Source organism: Chiloscyllium plagiosum, unplaced genomic scaffold (genome assembly GCF_037043375.1).
Source record: "Chiloscyllium plagiosum isolate Xiang-an unplaced genomic scaffold, Cpla_swu_hap1 HiC_scaffold_13, whole genome shotgun sequence".
NCBI lineage: Eukaryota > Metazoa > Chordata > Chondrichthyes > Orectolobiformes > Hemiscylliidae > Chiloscyllium > Chiloscyllium plagiosum.
Window position 1 is genome coordinate 24219003 of NW_028270151.1, and position 20758 is coordinate 24239760.

Consider the following 20758-nt stretch of genomic DNA (forward strand, 5'->3'; position numbering starts at 1 on the left):
ACATCCTTGTAAATCTTTTCTGACCCCTTTCACAACATCCTTCCAATAGGAAGGAGACCAGAATTGCGCACAATATTCTAAATGTGGCCTAACCAATGTCCTATACAGCCGCAACATGACTTCCAACTCCTGTACTCAATACTCTGACCAATAAAGGAAAGCATATCAAATGCATTCTTCACAATCCTATCGACCTGCGACTCCATTTTCAAGGTGCTATGAACCTGCACTCCAAGGTCTCTTTGTTCAGCAACACTCCCTAGGACCTTATGATTAAGTGTATAAGTCCTGCTAAGATTTGTCTTCCAAAATGCTGCACGTTGCATTTATCTAAATTAACAGCAATAGTTTACTTGAAATCACAAGCTTTCCAAGCGCTGTTCCTTCATCATGTGAGCTGTGATCTTCTTGGCATCTTCCATATCCACCCAAGTGCATCTTCCTCTCCATTTTGACCTGACAAAGAAGCAATGCTCCAAAAGCTTGTGATTTCAGACAACTGAATGACAGATGGGCTGAATGGCCATCTTCTTTTGTGAAAAGCACAGTCACTTGTAGTGAATTGCAAAAGGTAGCCTCACTGGAAGGGAACATCGAGGAGTGTGGTAGGACTGGAGGAGATGAAACAGAGAGGATCTCAGACAATTCGAGAGCAAAGAAGATGCTTTTTTTGAACGAGGGCTTGGAGGGGCTGGGTACTCATGAAATTTGAAGTGAAATAGTTGGGTTTATAGCTCCACATTTTGATATCTGTGAGGTCGAATATGCCAGATTTGTGGAATACAATTCCCCGTGCTGGGATTATCGCTCTGAACTCCTCACGCAACAAAAGCCTGAACTCCGATCAACCGCAACTCCTGGTGAAACTGAAAATGCGAGCGTCTGTTTTGTTCTGGGAAATAGAAACCGATGGACTGAACAACAGTCCCGAAGGGAAGTTTTGCAGCTCACCCTTAACTCCTCCTCCTCGTCTTGTGTACACTTTCTGTACAAAACCGCCTCGCCTGAAGTGGAAACCTTTCCAACTCAAGGAGCTGCCTGAAAATAAACACGGGTCTGCAGTTCAGCATGGGGAGCAGCAGCAGTTCGGTAACTGCCCAGAGACTGGGCTTGGTTCTGGGTTCTGTCCTCTTGCTGCAGTGTGTCTGCATGACCGTGACTTTCCTATACTTTTCCAGCGAATTAAAACAGGTAGGCAGCAGACTGTTTCATACTCCTCTCCCCCACCCCGGCAGACTTCGCTGAGAGTTGCACAGTGGACAATTCAGCTTCGAAGCATTTTGGAAAGTTTGCAGGAGGTGGTTGTAACAAGAGGGAGGGCTCCCAGTAAAATAATTCTCAGTTTATTTTTCCCCGGAGAGGGATTGATAACAACAACGCTTTAAAGTCGGCGGGAGCAGCAAATGCTGGCGCAGGCACGATGGGCGGAATGGCCACCGTAATAATTCAATGCACTTCATCTCTCATCCGTATCGGATTGCAGCGAATAAAGACATTTCCGCAGTTTTGTTGTATAAGTGATTCGGCATGCAACATGCAAACAATTATGCATTTTCCAAAACAAAAAAAAATGTGATTCCCTAAAAATAACTCTTTGCAAAGAAAATCAAAACATCGAGATTGGGATTTGTAATTGCAGCCTGTGGATGCATAGTTTTGTATGTTAGAACTGTGCAGGGAGTTGGTCACTACGTGAAACATCCTTCAGTCTCTGAAACTATTAGGAGGTTTTAAAAAAAAGCGTAAATAAAATTACTGAATCTGACCCAAAGCTCGGTGAGAGGATCCCTCTTTGTTCGAGTGAAAACAAAACAATTTTGCCAGTCGGAAGGAAGCCAGCAATTTTGAATCAAAATGAAATAAGGCTGATTGTTTTGTTTTCATTTGGCAGCAGTTGGAATATCGCAGCCAGCTCCAAAGAGCCACCGATTTTTTTTTTGCTGGTGGAGTTGTTTTTCAGTTGGAGAAGGGAGGGGTTTTTTTTTGCTTAAACAAACCTATGGATAAGTTTTTACCTGCACTCACAACTCCTGTGTGTGTTTTTAGGCTGGATTAGCCTGCTCTGCATGTTTGAGGAGGGATAAAATGGATTTACCTGTGACAGGTGGAGGCACACGGCCAGCTCCTTTTGTTTACCACTTCACTGCTCAATGTCGTGTGCAAAAGCTAGGAATCCTCTCCATGCTTTAGGGAAACCTGACTGATGTGCCTTTTACCTCAGCCTGGCTTAGTTTCGCAGAAGCCTAATTGCACACAATACGATCCCAAAGCGAGAATGTGACCCATGGCGAAATTGCCTGTCGATTGTGCTGCTGGTTGAGAGATGATGATTGGAAGTAGCTCCCTTGTTGATATTTTAAATCGTACCCTGTGGCATCTTCCACATCCACCCAAGTGCATGCAGGTGGGGTCCTATGTTTAATGATTCATTTGAAAGATGGCACCTTCAAAGGTGCAGCACTCCCTCAGCACTGCCCTTGGTGTGCCAGTCTTGATCTTTATTCTCGAGGGGGGTGGGATTGGAACCCCGAATCTTGTTCCCCAGAGAGCTGCTGAAGGACTAACACAAGGCAAAGTCTTTTTCCCTGGGGTCAGGGAGTCCAGAACGAGAGAGCATAGGTTTAGGGTGAGAGGGGAAATATATGAAAGATACCTAAGGGTATCTTTTCACACAGAGGGCGGTACGTGTATGGAATGGGCTGCCAGAGGAAGTGGTGGAGGCTGGTACAATTGCAACATTTGAGGCATTTGGATGGGTATATGAATAGGAAGGGTTTGGAGGGATATGGGCCAGGTGCTGGCAGGTGGGACTAGATTGGGTTGGGATATCTGGTCAGCATGGATGGGTTGGACTGTTTCCAAGCTGTACATCTCTCTGACTCTATTCTCTGATTGCTTGACTGTTGGATTTTGATTTGGGCAGATGTTGGTCTGTTGACCTGCAGTTCAAAATATTGCCAGTAAAGAGCCTTTGAATGTCATAAGGCTGTAGCAGGTGATATATAAATACATTTCTGTTTTGTCTTGTCGCAGTACAAGCAGCAGTTTGAGGTGGATGGCAGTTACCTCAGTTCCTTGAGCCGTTTAATGTTAAAAGTCACACAATACCAGGTTCTAGTCCAACCGGTTTATTTGGAAGCACTAGCTTTTGGAGCACTGCTCCTTCATCAGCCGTTTAGCATTTGTTTGAGATGCTGGAATCCGAAATACACAGGCAGGAGGCTGTAGGAGGTTCTCCCAGCCTCCTGCCTAGCATTTGTTTGAGACAGGCGTGGTTTGGTTAATGAGTGCACCCTTTGGGGGAGGTGAGAGGGTACGGTGCAACCAGGAGAAGCCTGATCCCAGCAGGGGGTCAGTTGAAAAGTTCTTTTCATTGTCTAAGCCTCTCTCTTTTAATTGCCTCAAACAACAGTGTAAACAGCTGTGGAGCTAGGAGAAAACAAATGACTTGAACTCTTGCCAATTCATTTCTAACAACAAAGAGAGGCAGTGAACTTTGTGTGCCTGCTCCTATTTAAGGACACCAGATATTTCGCCTGGGGAAGATTACAGCCCACTGTCCTCAAGATTAACTTTACCAACTTTACAATCCCTCCACCCCCCAGCCTTATCCCATGTACAGCCATCTCCCTCCTCCTCGTCTCTCTGACCTGACTTTACCTCCCTGACCTGGCCATCTTTCTACTCATCTATCCACTCCACCCTTCCCCACTGTCCAATCACAATAACTGTCCCAATCTGCATCCAACTATCACTATCTCTCCTACCCCACCCCACCCCCATCTCCACCCCCTACCTCTACATATTTCTGGGCTCTGGAAGAATTTTATAAAAATGCAGTAACCTTCAAAAGAAGTTTCTTTTGCTTTTTAGTTTTATTTTTAACACTTTATTAAGTTTTTTTGAAGTCTCAGATTTGAGCGACAAAAACAGCATAATTTGACCAAGAAGCATGAATTGTTCAGTTGAACAGCAGAGACAGTCATTTCCCAATTGGCTAGGGTTGGCAGGGTGTTGCCATGGTTCATGTGGTGGTTGCCCAATGGGGAGAATGAGGCAGATGGGGGCAGTTGCAGGCCAGAGGTCATGTGGGGAAGGCTCCACGACTGTGAGCAACCAAGGTGGGCACTATATTGGGACCAGGCAGCGGAAATTGGCTGGAGTTCCCACATCCAGATTGTTACTGAGGTGTCCTCAGTCATGGAGCGTCCATGTGTGGATCAGATTGAGAACAGGATTGGGGTTGGATATAAATTACAGCCTGTTGTCCCCACACCACCCCAACCACCATCTCCCAACAGTTAAAGCACCAGCCCCTTGCTGTCAAATTGGCTTCTTGATTGAACCATCAGAAGAGAATGCTGGAATGAACATCCATGAGAATTCTGAGGGTATGAACATAGAACATAGAACATAGAAAAATACAGCGCAGTACAGGCCCTTTGGCCCTCGATGTTGCGCCAATCCAAGCCCACCTAACCTACACTAGCCCACTATCCTCCATATGCCTATCCAATGCCCGCTTAAATGCCCATAAAGAGGGAGAGTCCACCACTCCTACTGGCAGGGCATTCCATGAACTCATGACTCGCTGAGTAAAGAACCTACCCCTAACATCTATCCTATACCTACCACCCCTTAATTTAAAGCTATGTCCCCTCATAATAGCTGACTCCATACGTGGAAAAAGGTTCTCATGGTCAACCCTATCTAAACCCCTAATCATCTTGTACATCTCTATCAAGTCACCCCTAAACCTTCTTTTCTCCAATGAAAACAGCCCCAAGTGCCTCAGCCTTTCCTCATACGATCTTCCTACCATACCAGGCAACATCCTGGTAAACCTCCTCTGCACCCATTCCAGTGCCTCCACATCCTTCCTATAGTATAGCGACCAAAACTGCACACAATACTCCAGATGCGGCCGCACCAGAGTCTTATACAACTGCAACATGACCTCAGGGCTCCGGAACTCAATTCCTCTACCAATAAAAGCCAGTACGCCATATGCCTTCTTCACTGCACTATTTACCTGGGTGGCAACTTTCAAAGATCTGTGTACATGGACACCAAGATCCCTCTGCTCATCCACACTACCAAGATTCCGACCATTAGCCCAGTACCCCATCTTTTTGTTACTCTTACCAAAGTAAATCACCTCACACTTAGCTATATTGAACTCCATTCTGCAGCTTATCTATATCCCGCTGTAACCTGCCACATCCTTCCTCACTGTCAACAACTCCTCCGACTTTCGTATCATCCGCAAACTTGCTCACCCAACCTTCTAGCCCCTCCTCCAGGTCATTTATAAAAATGACAAACAGCAATGGTCCCAAAACAGATCCTTGCGGAACACCGCTAATAACGGCACTCCAAGATGAACCTTTACCATTAACTACTACCCTCTGTCTTCTTCCAGCCAGCCAATTCCTAATCCAAACCTCCAACTCACCCTCAATGCCATACCTCCGTATTTTTTGAAGTAGCCTACCATGGGGAACCTTATCAAATGCCTTACTAAAATCCATATACACCACATCTACCGCTTTCCCCTCGTCCACCTCCTTAGTCACCTTCTCAAAGAATTCAATAAGGTTTGTGAGGCACGACCTGCCCTTCACAAAACCATGCTGACTATCCTTGATCACATTATTCCTATCCAGATGTTCATAAATCCTATCCCTTACAATGCTCTCTAAGAAGAGTGTAATGAAGTCAGCCAGGTGGACCTCATAGAATATGAGTTCTCTGTTTGGGAGTGTTAATCAGGGAGCCCTGGCTGACATATAAACCGGCGTGTCAAAGAGGTTCTGTTCAGTCTGAGAGCTGGCTCTGAGGGAGCAGGATCAGTGTTGGGACTCTCCATGTATAAATAAAAGGGTGACTTGGTAATGGGATACAGGGCTCTGAGGAGTTAATTCAGAGAGTCTGAGGAAAGATTAGCTGATTCCATTCCTCAGACCGAGATTTAATGAGCTGCATTATATCATAGCATAGATCATGAGAGTTCAGAAGGTACCATTACAAGTGATCAAAGAGACCACTTTATTTATTTTAATCTCAGTATCTATTTTGATTGCAGGGCTGTTATTTTTTGACCAACGTTACTTGCCCTTTGAGAAGGTAAGAACATAAGGAACTGGAGCACACAATTCAGCTTTAGACCTTCCAGCCTGTTCCATCATTCTTTCAGGCCACGAATGATCTCCTAATTCAATATAATTTTCCTGCAGTTTCCCCTTAAACCCTGATGTTTTTAGTATTTCATACTCAATGAGGGACCTTTCATTTGCTCTCTGACACAGAGTATTCTAAAGGTTGATCACCCTCTGAGTGAAGGAACAATGTCCGTTCTAATTTACCTGCTTTGTTTGGATTGTACTGCACACTCCTTTAAGATTGCTGCATGGCCACAGTACCTCTTAAAAGTACTGTCTTTTGCACGTGGCCTGTTTGTCTCCTGAATACCAGCTTCTGGACTATCTGGACTGGCTGTGCCCAACACAATGTCAAGAGAACATTGCTGCTGAGCTGCCTTCCTGAACTGCTGGAGTCCCAAGGAAGATGCAAGTTAACATCCCCACCTCCAGGAGACCCATCCAGGTAGTCAGTTGAAGGTGACTCCTCCATTTCTGATTAATTCCTTCCCTAAGCCTCTCTTTAATTGCCGTGTGCAATGGTATCAACAACTGCAAATTGAAGGTAAATAAAAATGCTTGGATTCTTGCCAATTCATACTAAAAACAGCAAATATCGAGCTCAGGTTGATGGGAGGTGGGGAATAGGATGCTACTTAAGAGGGTGCTGGAAGAAAGTGGAACTCTGCCATACACTGGAGGGAGGGATCTGTAATCTGTTATTGAGGCCCGTGAGCTAGCTGGACTGCAAGGAGGGGCAAATATTCCTGAAATATTTCAATATCTAGTGGAACTTAATCCTGGAATGCATTCTGCAGTGTTGACTTTGACCTTGTTTCCATGGTTGTATGTTTATATAAGGTACTTTGACCATTGGGTTCTGTGTTGAGTCTCCCAAACAGCTGGTAGCCACATGAGTGTACCACTGAGGTTTCTTGTTTTCCCACTGAGCTGTGAGCGCTACTCTTTGACCCAAGTGATGCAAGTTTGATTCCTGTTTAGTGAAACACTCAATTTTTCTAATGAGTTTTGCACAGCATTGGCACGTCACAAAGCATTTCATGCTGGCGCATGTTTTGAAACACAGTGACATTTGATGTGCAGGGAAATTGGCAGCCAGCTTGTGCAGACAGTCTCCCTCAAACAGCAGTGTGATCAATGACTGGATAATCGCTTTCTTTTGATGATGTTATTGAGAAATAAATATTGGCCTGGACACGGGGAAGAATGTTTCTGTTGTGGCACCCATAAGACCAAAGGTTCATAAGAGGTAAGAGTAGAAAGCCATTCAGCCCATCAAATCTGCTCTACCCTTAAGTGAAATCATGGCTGGTCTGGTAGTCCCCACCTCCACCTCCTTGCCTTTTTCCCATAACCCTTGATTCCCCAACTATTTAAAAATCTATCTTGAGTATACTTAATGACCCAACTTCAATAGCCCTCTGTGGTAACAGATTTCAGATTCATTAAACTCCAAAAGTAGAAATTCCTCCTTGTCTCTGTCTTAAAAGGCAGCACCTTATTCTGAGATCACGTCCCCTGGCCCTAGACTCTCCCAAAAGGGAAAACAACTGTTTGACAGCTACCCTGTCAAGTCCCTTAAGACTCTTGTATGTTTCAGTGAGGTTTCTGCTCATTCTTCTAAAGTCCAGTGAGTACAGGACCAACCTACTCAACCTCTCCTCATAAGACAGTTGTTCCAGGCTAATGAATTTTCTCTAGACTGCTTCCAATGCCACATCCAAAGATGTGCAGGTCAGGTGAATTGGCCATGCTAAATTGCCTGTAATGTTAGGTGCATTCGTCAGGGGTGAATGTAGGGGAATGGGTCTGGGTGGGTTGCTCTTTGGAGGGTCGGTGTGGACTTGTTGGGCCAAGGGCCTGTTTCCACACTGTAGGGAATCTAATCTAATATCTTTCCTTAGATAGCAGGCTGAAAGCTGCCTACCGTATTCCAGCTGTTCTCTGACTTGTGCCTTGTACAGTTTTAGCAAAGCTTCCCTGCTTTTCTACTCCATTCCCTTTGCAATAAAGGTCAACGTTCAATTTTCCTCCCACTGAATTTATATGTGATTGATGTACTTGGACCCCAAATCCTGCTGTGCTGCAACTTTCTGCAGTCTCTCTCCATTTAAATAATATTCAGCTCCTTTGTTCTTTTTGACAAAGTGCAGAACTTCACATTATCCCACATTATTGTTCCATCTGCCAAGTCTTTTGCCCATTTCCTTAACCTGCCCATATCCCTCTGCAGACTCTGAGTCCTCCTCACCATTTGCCTTCCCTCCTATTTTTGTGACACCCACAAACCTGGCTGTGCCACTTCCACGTTCCTCATCCAAGTTATTAATATGTGTTGTAAATAATTGTGGCCCAGCACTGAGCTCCATGGCACTCGACTAGTTACAGGTCACAGCCCTGAAAGTGCCCCTCTCATTGGAGCTCTCTGCCTTTTATTAGCTAGCCAATCCTCTTTCCAGGCTAAGAGACTGCCTCCAGTATCTTGGCTCTTATTGAGTAACCTGACACGTGGTACCTTCTGAAGCACCTCCTGAAAATCCAAATATATTACATCCACTGCTTCCCTTTTATCTGTCCCGATTACTGCCTCCTCAAAGAATTTTAATATATTTGTCAGGTATGATTTTCCATCATGACTCTACTTGATGATATTATGCATTTAGTATCATAGAGTCATAGAGATGTACAGCATGGAAACAGACCCTTCGGTCTAACCCGACCATGCCCACCAGATATCCCAACCCAATTTAGTCCCACCTGCCAGCACTCATCTCATATCCCTCCAAACCCTTCCTATTCATATACCCATCCAAATGCCTCTTAAATGTTGCAATTGTACCAGCCTCCACCACATCCTCTGGCAGCTCATTCCATACATGTACCACCCTCTGCGTGAAATAGTTGCCCCCTAGGTCTCTTTTATATCTTTCTCCTCTCACCCTAAACCTATGCCCTCTAGTTCTGGACTCCCCGACCCCAGGGAAAAAACTTTGTCCATTTATCCTATCCATGCCCCTCATAATTTTGTAAACCTCTATAAGGTCACCCCTCAGCCTCCGACGCTCCAGGGAAAACAGCCCCAGCCTGTTCAGCCTCTCCCTATAGCGCAAATCCTCCAACCCTGGCAACATCCTTAAAAATCTTTTCTGAACCCTTTCAAGTTTCACAACATCTTTCCGATAAACTTCATAAACTTTTTATCAAAAAATCTGTAAGGCACAGCTTGGGGTGCTTCTCACCCGATAATGTTGAAAGGTCAGCATATACCTGTCAATCTGTAATCATCCCTGATACAATGTGGGAACTTGTTACTCCTCCCAGGCGGATTGCTGCCCCAGTCTCCTGCCCCGATGCAGCCCAGAAGCCCTCATTGCCAGTCCTCTGCTCCCATGGCAAAGGGATTGAGAAACAATACACACCATGTCCCTGTGTACCAACAGCGCCTGGAAGTGTAGAACCCATTAGGGTGAAACCATTGTCATACTTCCCCGGAGGGCTGTGGCAGCCTCCATTTTATTGTTTTCATCGAGGGAGCTTCTCGATTGCCACTGTATTTCATTCTGAGAGCTCTCCAGTTCTCTCACTATTGAAGTGACACATAGTTCACTATAGTTTTTATTGCAAACATGAAACTGAGATGACTCCCTTTGGGAACTGAAGCATTCCTGACGAATACATTGAACAAGAGGCTTGTTAATTAAAACTATTCTTTCTGTTCAGCAACACAATACAGTGAATTGTTTTGCCTGTATCATTTACAGTCACCCATCTTTCAGCCTTTATTTTCAGCAGTGGGATTGTGGAGACTTGGTGCTGATGGTAGCAAAGAGTAGGAGAAGGTCACTTAACCATTTCAGCCTGTTCCAAATTTCCTAAACTCATGGCTCATTGGTATCTCAAAGAGACAAGGATTCAACCTTTGGATATAAAACAACGATTGCAGAGTTAGCAACTAAGCATCAGTAAGATGCACAGCATCAAATCGCCAAGCCTCTGTTAACAGCAACTTCCAAACCCTTGACTTTTACCATCCCCAAGGATAAGGGCAACAGATGCAAGGGAACACCACCCACTGCAAGTCCCCCGCCAAGCGACTCACCATCCTGACCTGGAAATGTATCGCCTTCACTGTTGTTGGGTCAGTCCTGGAACGCCCCCACCCAGGGCATTGTGGGTTTACCGACAGCACATGGACTGCAGCAGTTCAAGAATGCAGCTCCCCACCAAATTCTCGAGGGCAATTAGGGAACGGCATTAAACTGGACCCAGCCAGCGGTGTCCATATCTGGTAAACAGTTACGGTGCAAATCCGGATGTTGTTGGTGGGTTTTGGAAGTCTCGACAATATTGAGGAAAGTCTGTTTGCTGTAAAACGTGGGGGAAAGACCTGCTTAAGGCCATGGCCCGTTCCTCTTGGGCTGGCTCCCAGTTCCCAGTTGGGACACATCTGTTGCCAACTGCATAAGGGGCATTATGCTGAGTGGGTCTGGGCTGGGGTCCTGTTGACCAGGCTGCCCTCCTCAAGCCCCTGATCACCAAGATCCTCGGGTTGACAGGCAGCCCTGCCCAGGGCAATGATAAAACCCACATCCTGCCCCCCCCCCCCCCCCCGCTGCCTGCAACTCACTGTCCGCAACAAGGAAGAGCTCAACAAGCTGCTGGGATGGGTCACCATTGCCCAGGTCGGCATCCCACCCAACATCCAGGCTGTGCTGCAGGCCAAGAACATAGGCCTCCTCTGCAAGGGTTAAATGGGATCAGACATGGGACATGAAAACCAAAACAGAAAAACACCATTTAATGGAGGGAGGTGGTGGAGTTGCTGACTCTGGCAGATAGGGCAAGCAGAGGGTATTCCAGTGAGGGGTCTCAGTTGGTGGGATGGTGTAGATGGGCTCTGTGCCATTAGATAAGAGACTGGATTCCATTCCGGGCAGGAAAAGTTTATCAGCCTGGAGTGGGGGTCAGAGCAAATTCACTGGAATAACAGAGTCGTTAAATGGGTTAGTTACGAGGGCAGATAGCATCGACTAGGTACTAGGCTCATACTTCCTCAAGTTTAGATGTTTACATTGATCTTGTCACAATGTTTAAAACAGAACAGTGAATTGATAAAGAAATGAGTTCCTCTGGTTGGTGGCTTGGATGGGAGGAGCAGGAGGTAGATTCGTCAAGGCTGTTATGTGGAAGCACCTCTTCACAGACAGCGAGTGAAAATCTGGAACTTCCCACCCAATAAAATTGTTCAGGTTGGGAGCAGCTGGGGGGTGCGGGGAGCAGCTGCAATTTGTGAGAGAGTTTTGTTGGGCAAGGGTGCTCCAAGACACGGTGTAAAGTTGGACTGAGTGAGTTGACGTAGAGGCCAGCCATGATCTTATCAAATGGCGATACAGGCTCAAAGGCTGAATGGCCTCCTACTGTTCCTGTGGAAAGGGGAGGAAGTAGGGGGGAGGTCAGTACTCCAACCTTTGATGCACAGCTGTGTAATTGTTTCAAAGAAATGGAATCCCACTTCTAAAGAAAACACATGATATGCTTTTGCAACATAAGCTGGCTTGGCTAGACAAGTGCAGAGGCTGTGAGGAGTGGATGTTCCTGTGTGGGAGAGTGCTCTTGTCTCAACAGAGAAAAGCTGCCTTTTGGAGGTAGAGTTGGAATTGATCCATCCTTGTGGTGAATATTGCTGAATTCCGATTAGTCTGAATGTGTGGGTGCAGAATATAGTCCATCCTTAAACTGCATGTTGCAGTATTAGGGGCTTAGCAGCATTATGTCATTGAGTCATACAGCGTGCACACAGACCCTTCAGTCTTAACTCGTCCGCACCGACCATCTTTCCAAACCAAAGCAGTCCCACATGCCTGCATTTGGCCCACATCCCTCCATGGAATTATCCAAATGTAACTGTACCTACATACACCATTTCCTCTGGCACACACAAACTATTCTGTAAAAATGTTACCCCACATGTTATTTTTAAAATTTTCTCCTCTCACCTAAAAATATGCTCCCTTGTTCTGAACTTCCCTACCCCAGTGAAAAGATTCTTGTTATTCACCTTATGTATACCCCTCATTATTTTATAAACCTCTATAAGGTCACCCCTCAACCTCCTACACTCCGGTGAAAAAAGTTCCAGCCTGTCCAACCTATTTTTATAACTCAAACCCTCCATTACTGGCAACATCCTGGTAAATCTTCTCTGAACCCACTGCAATTTATTAATATCCTTCCTATAGCAGGGCAACCAGAACTGCACTCAGTACTCCAGAAGAGGCCTCACCAATGTCATGTTATGGGGTCAGTCATCTGGACTGATATGATTGGAGATTTAATGTTCGATACTACTGTGGCTCCTGGGGAATTTTGATCTCAATGATTTAAATAAATCTGAAATTTATAAACGTATATCAATAACAGCGTCCATGAAAATGACTGGACAGTTGTCAAAACCCATCTGACTCACTGACCTTTTCGGAAAAAAGGTCACTGGACATCGAAATGTTAGCTCTGTTTTCTCTCCACAGATGCTGCCAAACCTGCTGAGTTTCTCCAGCAAATTTGGATTTTCTAACTGTTTCTGGATCATGAATTCACCTTGATAGAAGGAAATCTGCAATCCTTACTTGAGCTGGCTTACCTGTCACTCCAGACCCACAGCTGTGAATGGGGGAGCAAGCCACTCTGTTGTCTTCATTAACTTGACCTATTACTAATTTCTCAGGGAATTAGCCCATAATCCGGCCTCACACTCCCAGGGCAGCGCTGAAGAGGTGCTGTGCTGCCAGACTTACTGTCTGTTGGATGATCTGTCAGACCCTACGGTCCCCTGTTGATATTTATCACTCAACTAACATGACAGATTATCCACTCATTCATCACATTGCAAGAGCAAATGACTGCAGATGCTGGAATCTGTACTGAAAACAAAATCAGCGGATTAGGCAGCATCTATAGAGAGAAAGCAAGCTAATGTTTCGAGTCTAGATGACTCTTCCTTCATCACATTGCAGTTTGCAGGATCTTGATCTGTGCAAATTGGCTGCTGCATTTCCTACATTACAATAGTGACTTTTCCAAACGTTCTTCATTGGCTATGGAGCTCTCTGGCCTGAGTTGAAGTAGATTAGATTAGATTAGATTAGACTAGATTCCCTACAGTGTGGAAACAGGCCCTTTGGCCCAAGCTTAGTGAATAAATACTAGTCTTTCTATCTCCTCCTCACAATTTCTAAAATTTAGAATTTAGGATTATGTTTATTATCAAGCACAGGAATACAGTGAAACGTTTACAATGTCATTTCTGATGGAGCCATCTTAGGTACAGAGTACAAATCTTAGATACAACATAGACAAATAAAAAAAAAGGTTACATATCCTTACAGTGATACATAGTCGAAGTTAGAAAATAAGAAACAGTTAAAAAGATAAACATCACAGTTAGATAAACAGATTACAGATACTCATTACATTAAAGAGGTTTCCATACATAGTGTAAAATATCCCACTGACTCTTGGGTTATAGTTTTATATCAATATGATAAGAAATAGCTGCCCTTCTAATCCTATTCATTCTAACAAGCAGAATATAGTGGGAAAGACCTGTCTGGTTACAGTAGTCTGAGTTATGAATGTGTTCTGCTTGTTAGGAATGTCTGGATTGCTTCCTGGCTATTCCAGCCTTGGGTGAAGTTAATGTCAAGTCTGCAAACCAGACATAAAAGCTCTGCATTGTCAACAAGATTCTTTCTCACTCCCCCTCACTCCCTAATTTTGCACTGTGCCCCGTTACATCTGAGCTGTGCAAGTTTGCATTGGATTTTCATCAATGACAGGGTGAGCTGTGATGAGAGAGAGAGAACATTAGAGCTGGGAGCAGTGAAAGATCCGAGAAGCATCTTTGACCTGCTTGGCAATTCAGTAATGAATTGCTACTTCTACATTCCCATCCTATCCTCAGGAGCTATCTCCTCAGTTAGAAGGGTATAATGAGAGGATCCAATAGCAAGGTAGTGGTACCAAAAGCTTTTCATTTCTATAGCAACTTGTACAACCTCAGAATACCTCTAAATGCTTTACAGCCAATAGGATGTAGGAAACAAGACAGATAATTTGCATACATCAATTTCCCACATGCCCCCCTCCCCACCCTTTCCCAACAAATGTGCTGATTGAGACTGAAAGACTGGTCAGGACAGACAGAGAACACCCCTGCTCTTCAGAATTGTGCCTTGGGATCAGTTATGCCCGTTTGAGCAGGTAAGTAGGGGCTCTGTTCTATATCTCACTTAAAAGGCAATGCTTCTGACAGTACTGCAGTAGAATGTCAGTCTTGGCTTTTGTGCTCAAGTCCTGGACAGCGACTGAGAGCCATGTGTCAAAGCTCAGAGAGCTACCAACTGAGCGAGAAGAAGGGGTCTTGATTGGAAAGTTAGTGCAGCAGAGGAGTTACTTTCCTAATCCACGAGGACAGAACAGTAAAAACTGATAAATGAGACACATTGGCACAACTGGTCCTGTAGACTACAAAGTAAATTGTGTTAGTTTCCAAGTGTTGGTGTTTTTTGATTAGATTTTCCCTCTGGGAATCTTTAACTTTTTTTAATTTTTGTTTGAAATATATAATTTTGAAATATATAATGTAGAGGTTAATAAATGATCCATACAGGCCTGAAACTGTCCCACCCTGTTCTATTGTTTGGGACAATGACGAGACTCCAAATTGTGGCCTTTGACCAGGCCTTGGTGTTGAGCCTGTACATTCCCTAAATATAGTAGAGCTGCCTACTCACTGATCAACATCCTCCTTTTGTCTCCAGCAGTGGAATATTTATAATTTCTGTGGGAGATTTATTTCGCTGCTGACTCTAGGCTAACTGGAAAGTTTTGTCAATTTTGAGCATGATCTTGCGCTCTCCAAGTTAAAAGCTTTCAATCTTGTGGATTAACACAAATGTATTTTCTGGAGAAATCCAGTGCTGGGATGATTTCATTACTGGAGTTGCTAGGGGTAACTGGGGGGAAAGCTTTTTCCTCAGAAGGGAGAGGCGATGATCTGATAGGCGTGTAGGAAGTTAGAGTTAAAGTGATATCATCTTGTGAGTTTCCCAACTGGTATAATTGTCGACTGCAGAGGAAAATGAGCTAGACATTCCAGCTGCTCACAATGCTAAGCAAAACCCAGCAACTAAAACCCAGCTAACAGCAGTTTAAAATCACCATCAACAATTGCTCCACAATCACATCACAAAATCGAGTTCAGACAAACTATTCTGTCCCTGCCTCACCACCTAATGACTCACTGCAGGATCTGCCAAGGCCTCTAGGAGACAGGATTTTTAAAAAAACACTGATGTATATTTGTCATATTTTGAGGATTTGGCACTGACGAGACACAAATTAATTGTGACCACAAGTCCCTCCTTGTTTTCTACAGGAAGTCTCAGGGCTGATTAACTTTACAGTGAGTTTGGAAGGAAATCAAAGCCAAAGTTTTGTTTATTTCAAGGAGACAAAGGGAATTAAAGTCCCTGTAACTTGACAGTTTTAACAGGAGAATTTAAGCATTGACAAAAACACAGACCTCCTTCCTGGGTTGCCCTTTGGTAGTTTGATCTGCTGCTCAGTGAAAAAAGAGAGATCAGTGGGGTGTTTTACTCAGAGGGGATCCAAGACTGTTTGATTGACAGCCAGAAATCATTCAGTTGGGTAACAAAGAGCTTGCCAGCTCTCAATTGGCCTAGCAAGGCCTTGTTGGGAATTAATGGCAGCCCCCGTGAGGCCGTGGCTCTGTGGAGGCAGAGGTTCAAGAGACACGCCTCTCTGGACTACTGTTACGAAGCCAGCCAATGGACTCCATGATTCTAGCTACTGGACAAGACAGTTCCCAGCATGAAACTGGCTTGATAGATCATAAGATTTGCAATTTGTTTACTATAGTCATGCACTGAATATGTTTGCAAGAGATTGCCAATGTACTTTTAACAAATGAATGTCAATGCTAACACAACTCACTTATTTCTTAAAAAGGGATTCTCAAACCCTTTTTCCTAAGCCTTGCATTTCTGAAGCTTTCCTCTTACCAATATTACACTGCTCAGGACTTCTTTCCTTCTGTCCTGACTGTTTGGAGACTGCTAAACTGCTGCTACTGTAAAAGAAACCTGCACACTTACTGCAAATGGACCTTGGTGGAAACCTGCTTGTGGCTTTGGTTAAGGTGAGACCTGAGGGTGTTACACATGATCTTGACAGGTTGTGGTCAGCGGTGTGTTGAGCCATGGTGAGTGGGACCACCTTGTTGCTGCAGCCTTGTCCCTCCTTCATAGCCAGTGAGACACAGGTCTTCCTTCGCCAGCTTGTTCCCTGAGGACTGCAGTTGAGCTTTCCATCATGCCTATCAAGGGACAAGGAGCTCCTGATGCCATGATGTATGGGGTGTTCAGAGTGGACAAGGCTTTTTGCCATGTCATCTCCACAGGGAGATGCTATGGCATTCCTGATGAAGGGCCTATGTTCGAAATGTCAGCTATCCGGCTCCTCAGATGCTGCCTGACTGGCTGTGCTTTTCCAACACCCCACTTTTTGACTCTCATCTCCATCTAAACTCTCTGCCTAAATTGAAGTCTCTATAATGTGTGTGCCCTCTCAATAATTGTTCACCTGACTCAGTTTGTGCGATTAGAGAGATATTTATGGCACTGTAAACACACTTTTCAGTCTCTACCTGACAGTTTAAATGTCACCGGTGGCATTTTTTAATCACATGATAGAATTCCAGGCATGCTGGCAAACAGCTATGACCTTCAATGTTATTAGAACACAAAGCCTTTCCCAGGCACACATAGCGATTGGTGGAGCGTCAACTCATACTTGTGTGGGGCGAGGGTGTGGGATCCTTGGTCATAAAACTGAGATACCACAACAACCAAGATGGTCATGGTAAAGGGAGATGGTCTTGTATTTATGTAGGGGAGAAAGTGAGGACTGCAGATGCTGGAGATCAGAGCTGAAAATGTGTTGCTGGAAAAGCGCAGCCTGGCTTACTACATCCGCCTGTAGCAACAACTTGAATTCACATGATACCCTTAACAACTACTTGTATTTATAGAACACACTTTGCAACAACTACTTTCACTGACATACCAAAGGTACGTGACAAAACATATTATGATACCAAGTCCCAAAAGAAATTATCAAGACAGATCACCAAACCTGTGGTTAAAAAAAGAATCTTGAAGAAGGAGAGACAGCGAGAGAAGTTTAGGGAGGACATTCCAGATCTTGGGGTCCAGGAAGCTGAACACTGACCTCCACTGGTGTAACTAGGATTGGAGGAGTGTGATGATTTTGGAGAGTTGTAGGATTGGAGAAGTTTATAGAGATAGAAACATTTCAAAATACTTCATCCTCATTGAGCCATGGAGCCCAAGGAGCCAATTGCTGCACAGTGGAGACCCAGTAAGCCAGGATAAGGCCTGATTGGCAAACTGTCATGTTCAGTGATGTTAGTCAAGGAGCGAATCTTGATCAGGACACTGGGAGATTCTCTGCTATCAGATACAGCAGGTTAATATGACTGTACCTTTCCTTCACATGCCAGCTTCCCGCATCGCTTCCCCCATAACAATGGTACACGACCATTCTCTTATCACAGAGGAATTGAGGCATTACACCCAGCTCCACACAGACACACACATGTAGGTACTCACACACAGACACATACTGACAGATGCACACACAAACAGACTCTTACACAATGATATACACCTACAGAGGGACAGGCACACATACACATACATAGACTCACATGCTCTCTCATACGCGCAAACCCTCTCACACACACAGATAGATGGACACACACACACACACACACACACACAAAGACACATATACATAGACTCACGCACTCTCTCATACATGCAAACCCTCTCACACAGACAGACGGACACACACACATAGAAACACATGCATAGACATATGCGCTCTTTCATACACACAGCCCTCACACACACAGACAGGCACACACACAGACACATAGATATACACATGTGCTCTCTCATACACAGAAACCCTCACACACACACAGATACACACTGCTTTTTCATGGTTGTCACTGGGAGGAAGGGTTGGGGAATGGACTGATCTGGACCAATGTTAGTTGCTCATCCCAAATTGCCCTTGCACTGAGTGGCTTACTCACCCATTTGAGAGGGCAGCTAAGAATCAGCCACATTGCTGTGGGTGTGGAGTCATATTACAGGCCAGTCCGGGTAAGATTTCCTTCTCTAAAAGACATTAATGAACTGGATGGGTATTTCCAATTGATGATAATTTTAATGCAGCAACAAATGCTTAGGTCAGTATTTATCTTGCACCCAGCATTACAAAAACCATTGATTTGTTCATTATCACATTACTGTTTGAAGGAGCTAGCTGTGCAGACATTTCCTGCTGTGTTACCCGACCGGGCAGCAATGATTAGATGTGTCGCTGGAGTGATTACCAAACACAGCTTGGCACTTTGTCAAGATGATGATAGATCAGGTAAACAGAAACCTGGTCAAAGCAAGTTAAAGGATGAGAGGGAGGTGGAGAAGGAGAGAGGTTAATGGTCATTGTCTTCAGAAGCCTTTTGGGACCTCCTGAGAATGTAGAAAAATCTGTATCAGTTCTTAGATTTATGCATACTTTCTATTGAACATTAGGAGTGTTACTGTGAAATCTGATCTCTGGTGTGGTTCCCTTGATCTGTTGAGACCTGCTTGGCCAGTTGTGCTCGTAACTCAACATTCACAGAGCTGAGTTCCTGCTCAAGGCTGGCTATTCCAGCAAAAGCATAAACAGAGACAGAACTTGCATGTCATGAGGCCCAGCACCTCTCACGAGCTCAGAATGGTTTCAAGGTCAATAATATAGTTCTGAAGCTGTGATAAATCTGAATCATGGGATGGCTACAGAATAGAGGAGGCCATTTGGCCCATTGTGTTGGCCCCTTGCCAGATCACTTCACCTCATACCACTCCGGCCCTCCACGCACCTCAGCAAAGTCTTTCTTTTCAGGTAATTGAACAATGTCCTTTTGAAAGTGGTGATGGAATCAGTCTCCACCACATCCTAACAGCTGCTGTGTGAAACAATTTCCCCCACACCTCGGCTTTAATTCTATTACCCTTCACATTAAATCACTGTCATCTGGTTCTCCATCCTTCTGCCAGTGGGAATAATTTCTCCTTCTCTACTCTGTCCACAACCTCCCCATGATTTTGGCAATCTCGATTAAATCTTCTCTCAGCTAGAACGTAGAACCTTACAGCGCAGTGCAGGCCCTTTGGCCTTCGATGTTGCGCTGACCTGTGGAACTGATCTGAAGCCCATCTAACCCACACTATTCCATTATCATCCATATGTTTATCCAGTGACCATTTAAATGCCCTTAAAGTTGGCGAGTCCACTACTGTTGCAGGCAGTGCATTCCACACCCCTACTACTCTCTGAGTAAAGAAACTATCTCTGACATCTGTCCTAGGTTTGATTTGATTTGACTTATTACGATCACATGTACTGAGGCACAACGAAAAATGTTGTCTTTTGTGCTTTACAGGCTGATCGTAATGTAGATATTCTGTGTCAGGGTAACAGAACAGAGTGCAGGGTACAGTGTTACAGCTGCTATGTCTCTATTTATAAACCCATCTAACCAGTTTTTCCCACTGTCCTGCCACCTTCTGTGGTTTGTGCATAAACACCCCCAGGTCCTTCACTCCTGAGGTTTGATCCTTTTTGTGGGAAATCCCTATCGGGCCATTCCAGACACTGAGGAGGGGTTTTGTGGATGTCTGCTGCTGCACATACCTCACTTGCTCACGGGTCTATTCCTGGGTCTGGTCAAGGTAATCATTCACAGATCTAGACAGGAAGATTCTCTTGGTAAAAACAATGACTGCAGATGCTGAAAACCAGATTCTGGATTAGTGGTGCTGGAAGAGCACAGCAGTTCAGGCAGCATCTGCTTGGATGCTACCTGAACTGCTGTGCTATTCCAGCACCACTAATCCAGGAAGATTCTCTTCCCTGGTTTTATCTGCACCTGACTGTTCATGGAGAGGGAATACGCTGAGTATGATTGAGGCCGTCCATAACCAATGGGTACCACAGTAACTGGAATGCTTCATCGGCCACAGTAACGTTATTTTAATTTAACGTGTTTTTGTTTAAGGGATAAATATTTTCCAAGGCACTTGTCGAAATAGTGCTCTGAGATCTTTTAGGTTCACCCTTGGAGGATGAACAAGCCTCACCCAGGACACCTCCAACAGTGCAGCACTCCCTCAGTAATGGCGTCATGACTATTAACTTGAAGTAGAGTTTAGATTAGAGTGGTGCTGGAAAAGCACAGCAGGTCAGGCAGCATCCGAAGAGCAGGAAAATCGATGTTTCGGGCAAAAGCCCTTCATCAGGAATGGAATGATGAAGGGCTTTTGCCCGAAACGTCGATTTTCCTGCTCCGCGGATGCTGCCTGACTTGTTGTGCTTTTCCAGCGCCACTCTAATCTAGATTCTGGTTTCCAGCATCTGCAGTCCTCACTTCTGCCTAT

General features: G+C 44.7%; 1 protein-coding gene across 1 annotated transcript in view; it reads left to right on the plus strand.

The window, feature by feature from the left end:
* Window positions 1–1057: 1057 nt before the first annotated feature.
* LOC122556126 (tumor necrosis factor ligand superfamily member 10-like) overlaps window positions 1058–20758 on the plus strand; it is a 32457-nt gene continuing 12756 nt past the window's right edge. Inside the window, exon 1 of the mRNA XM_043702600.2 lies at window positions 1058–1191. Coding sequence (XP_043558535.1) covers window positions 1069–1191 — 123 coding nt within the window. The 5' untranslated portion in view covers window positions 1058–1068. The remainder of the gene's footprint in view (window positions 1192–20758) is intronic.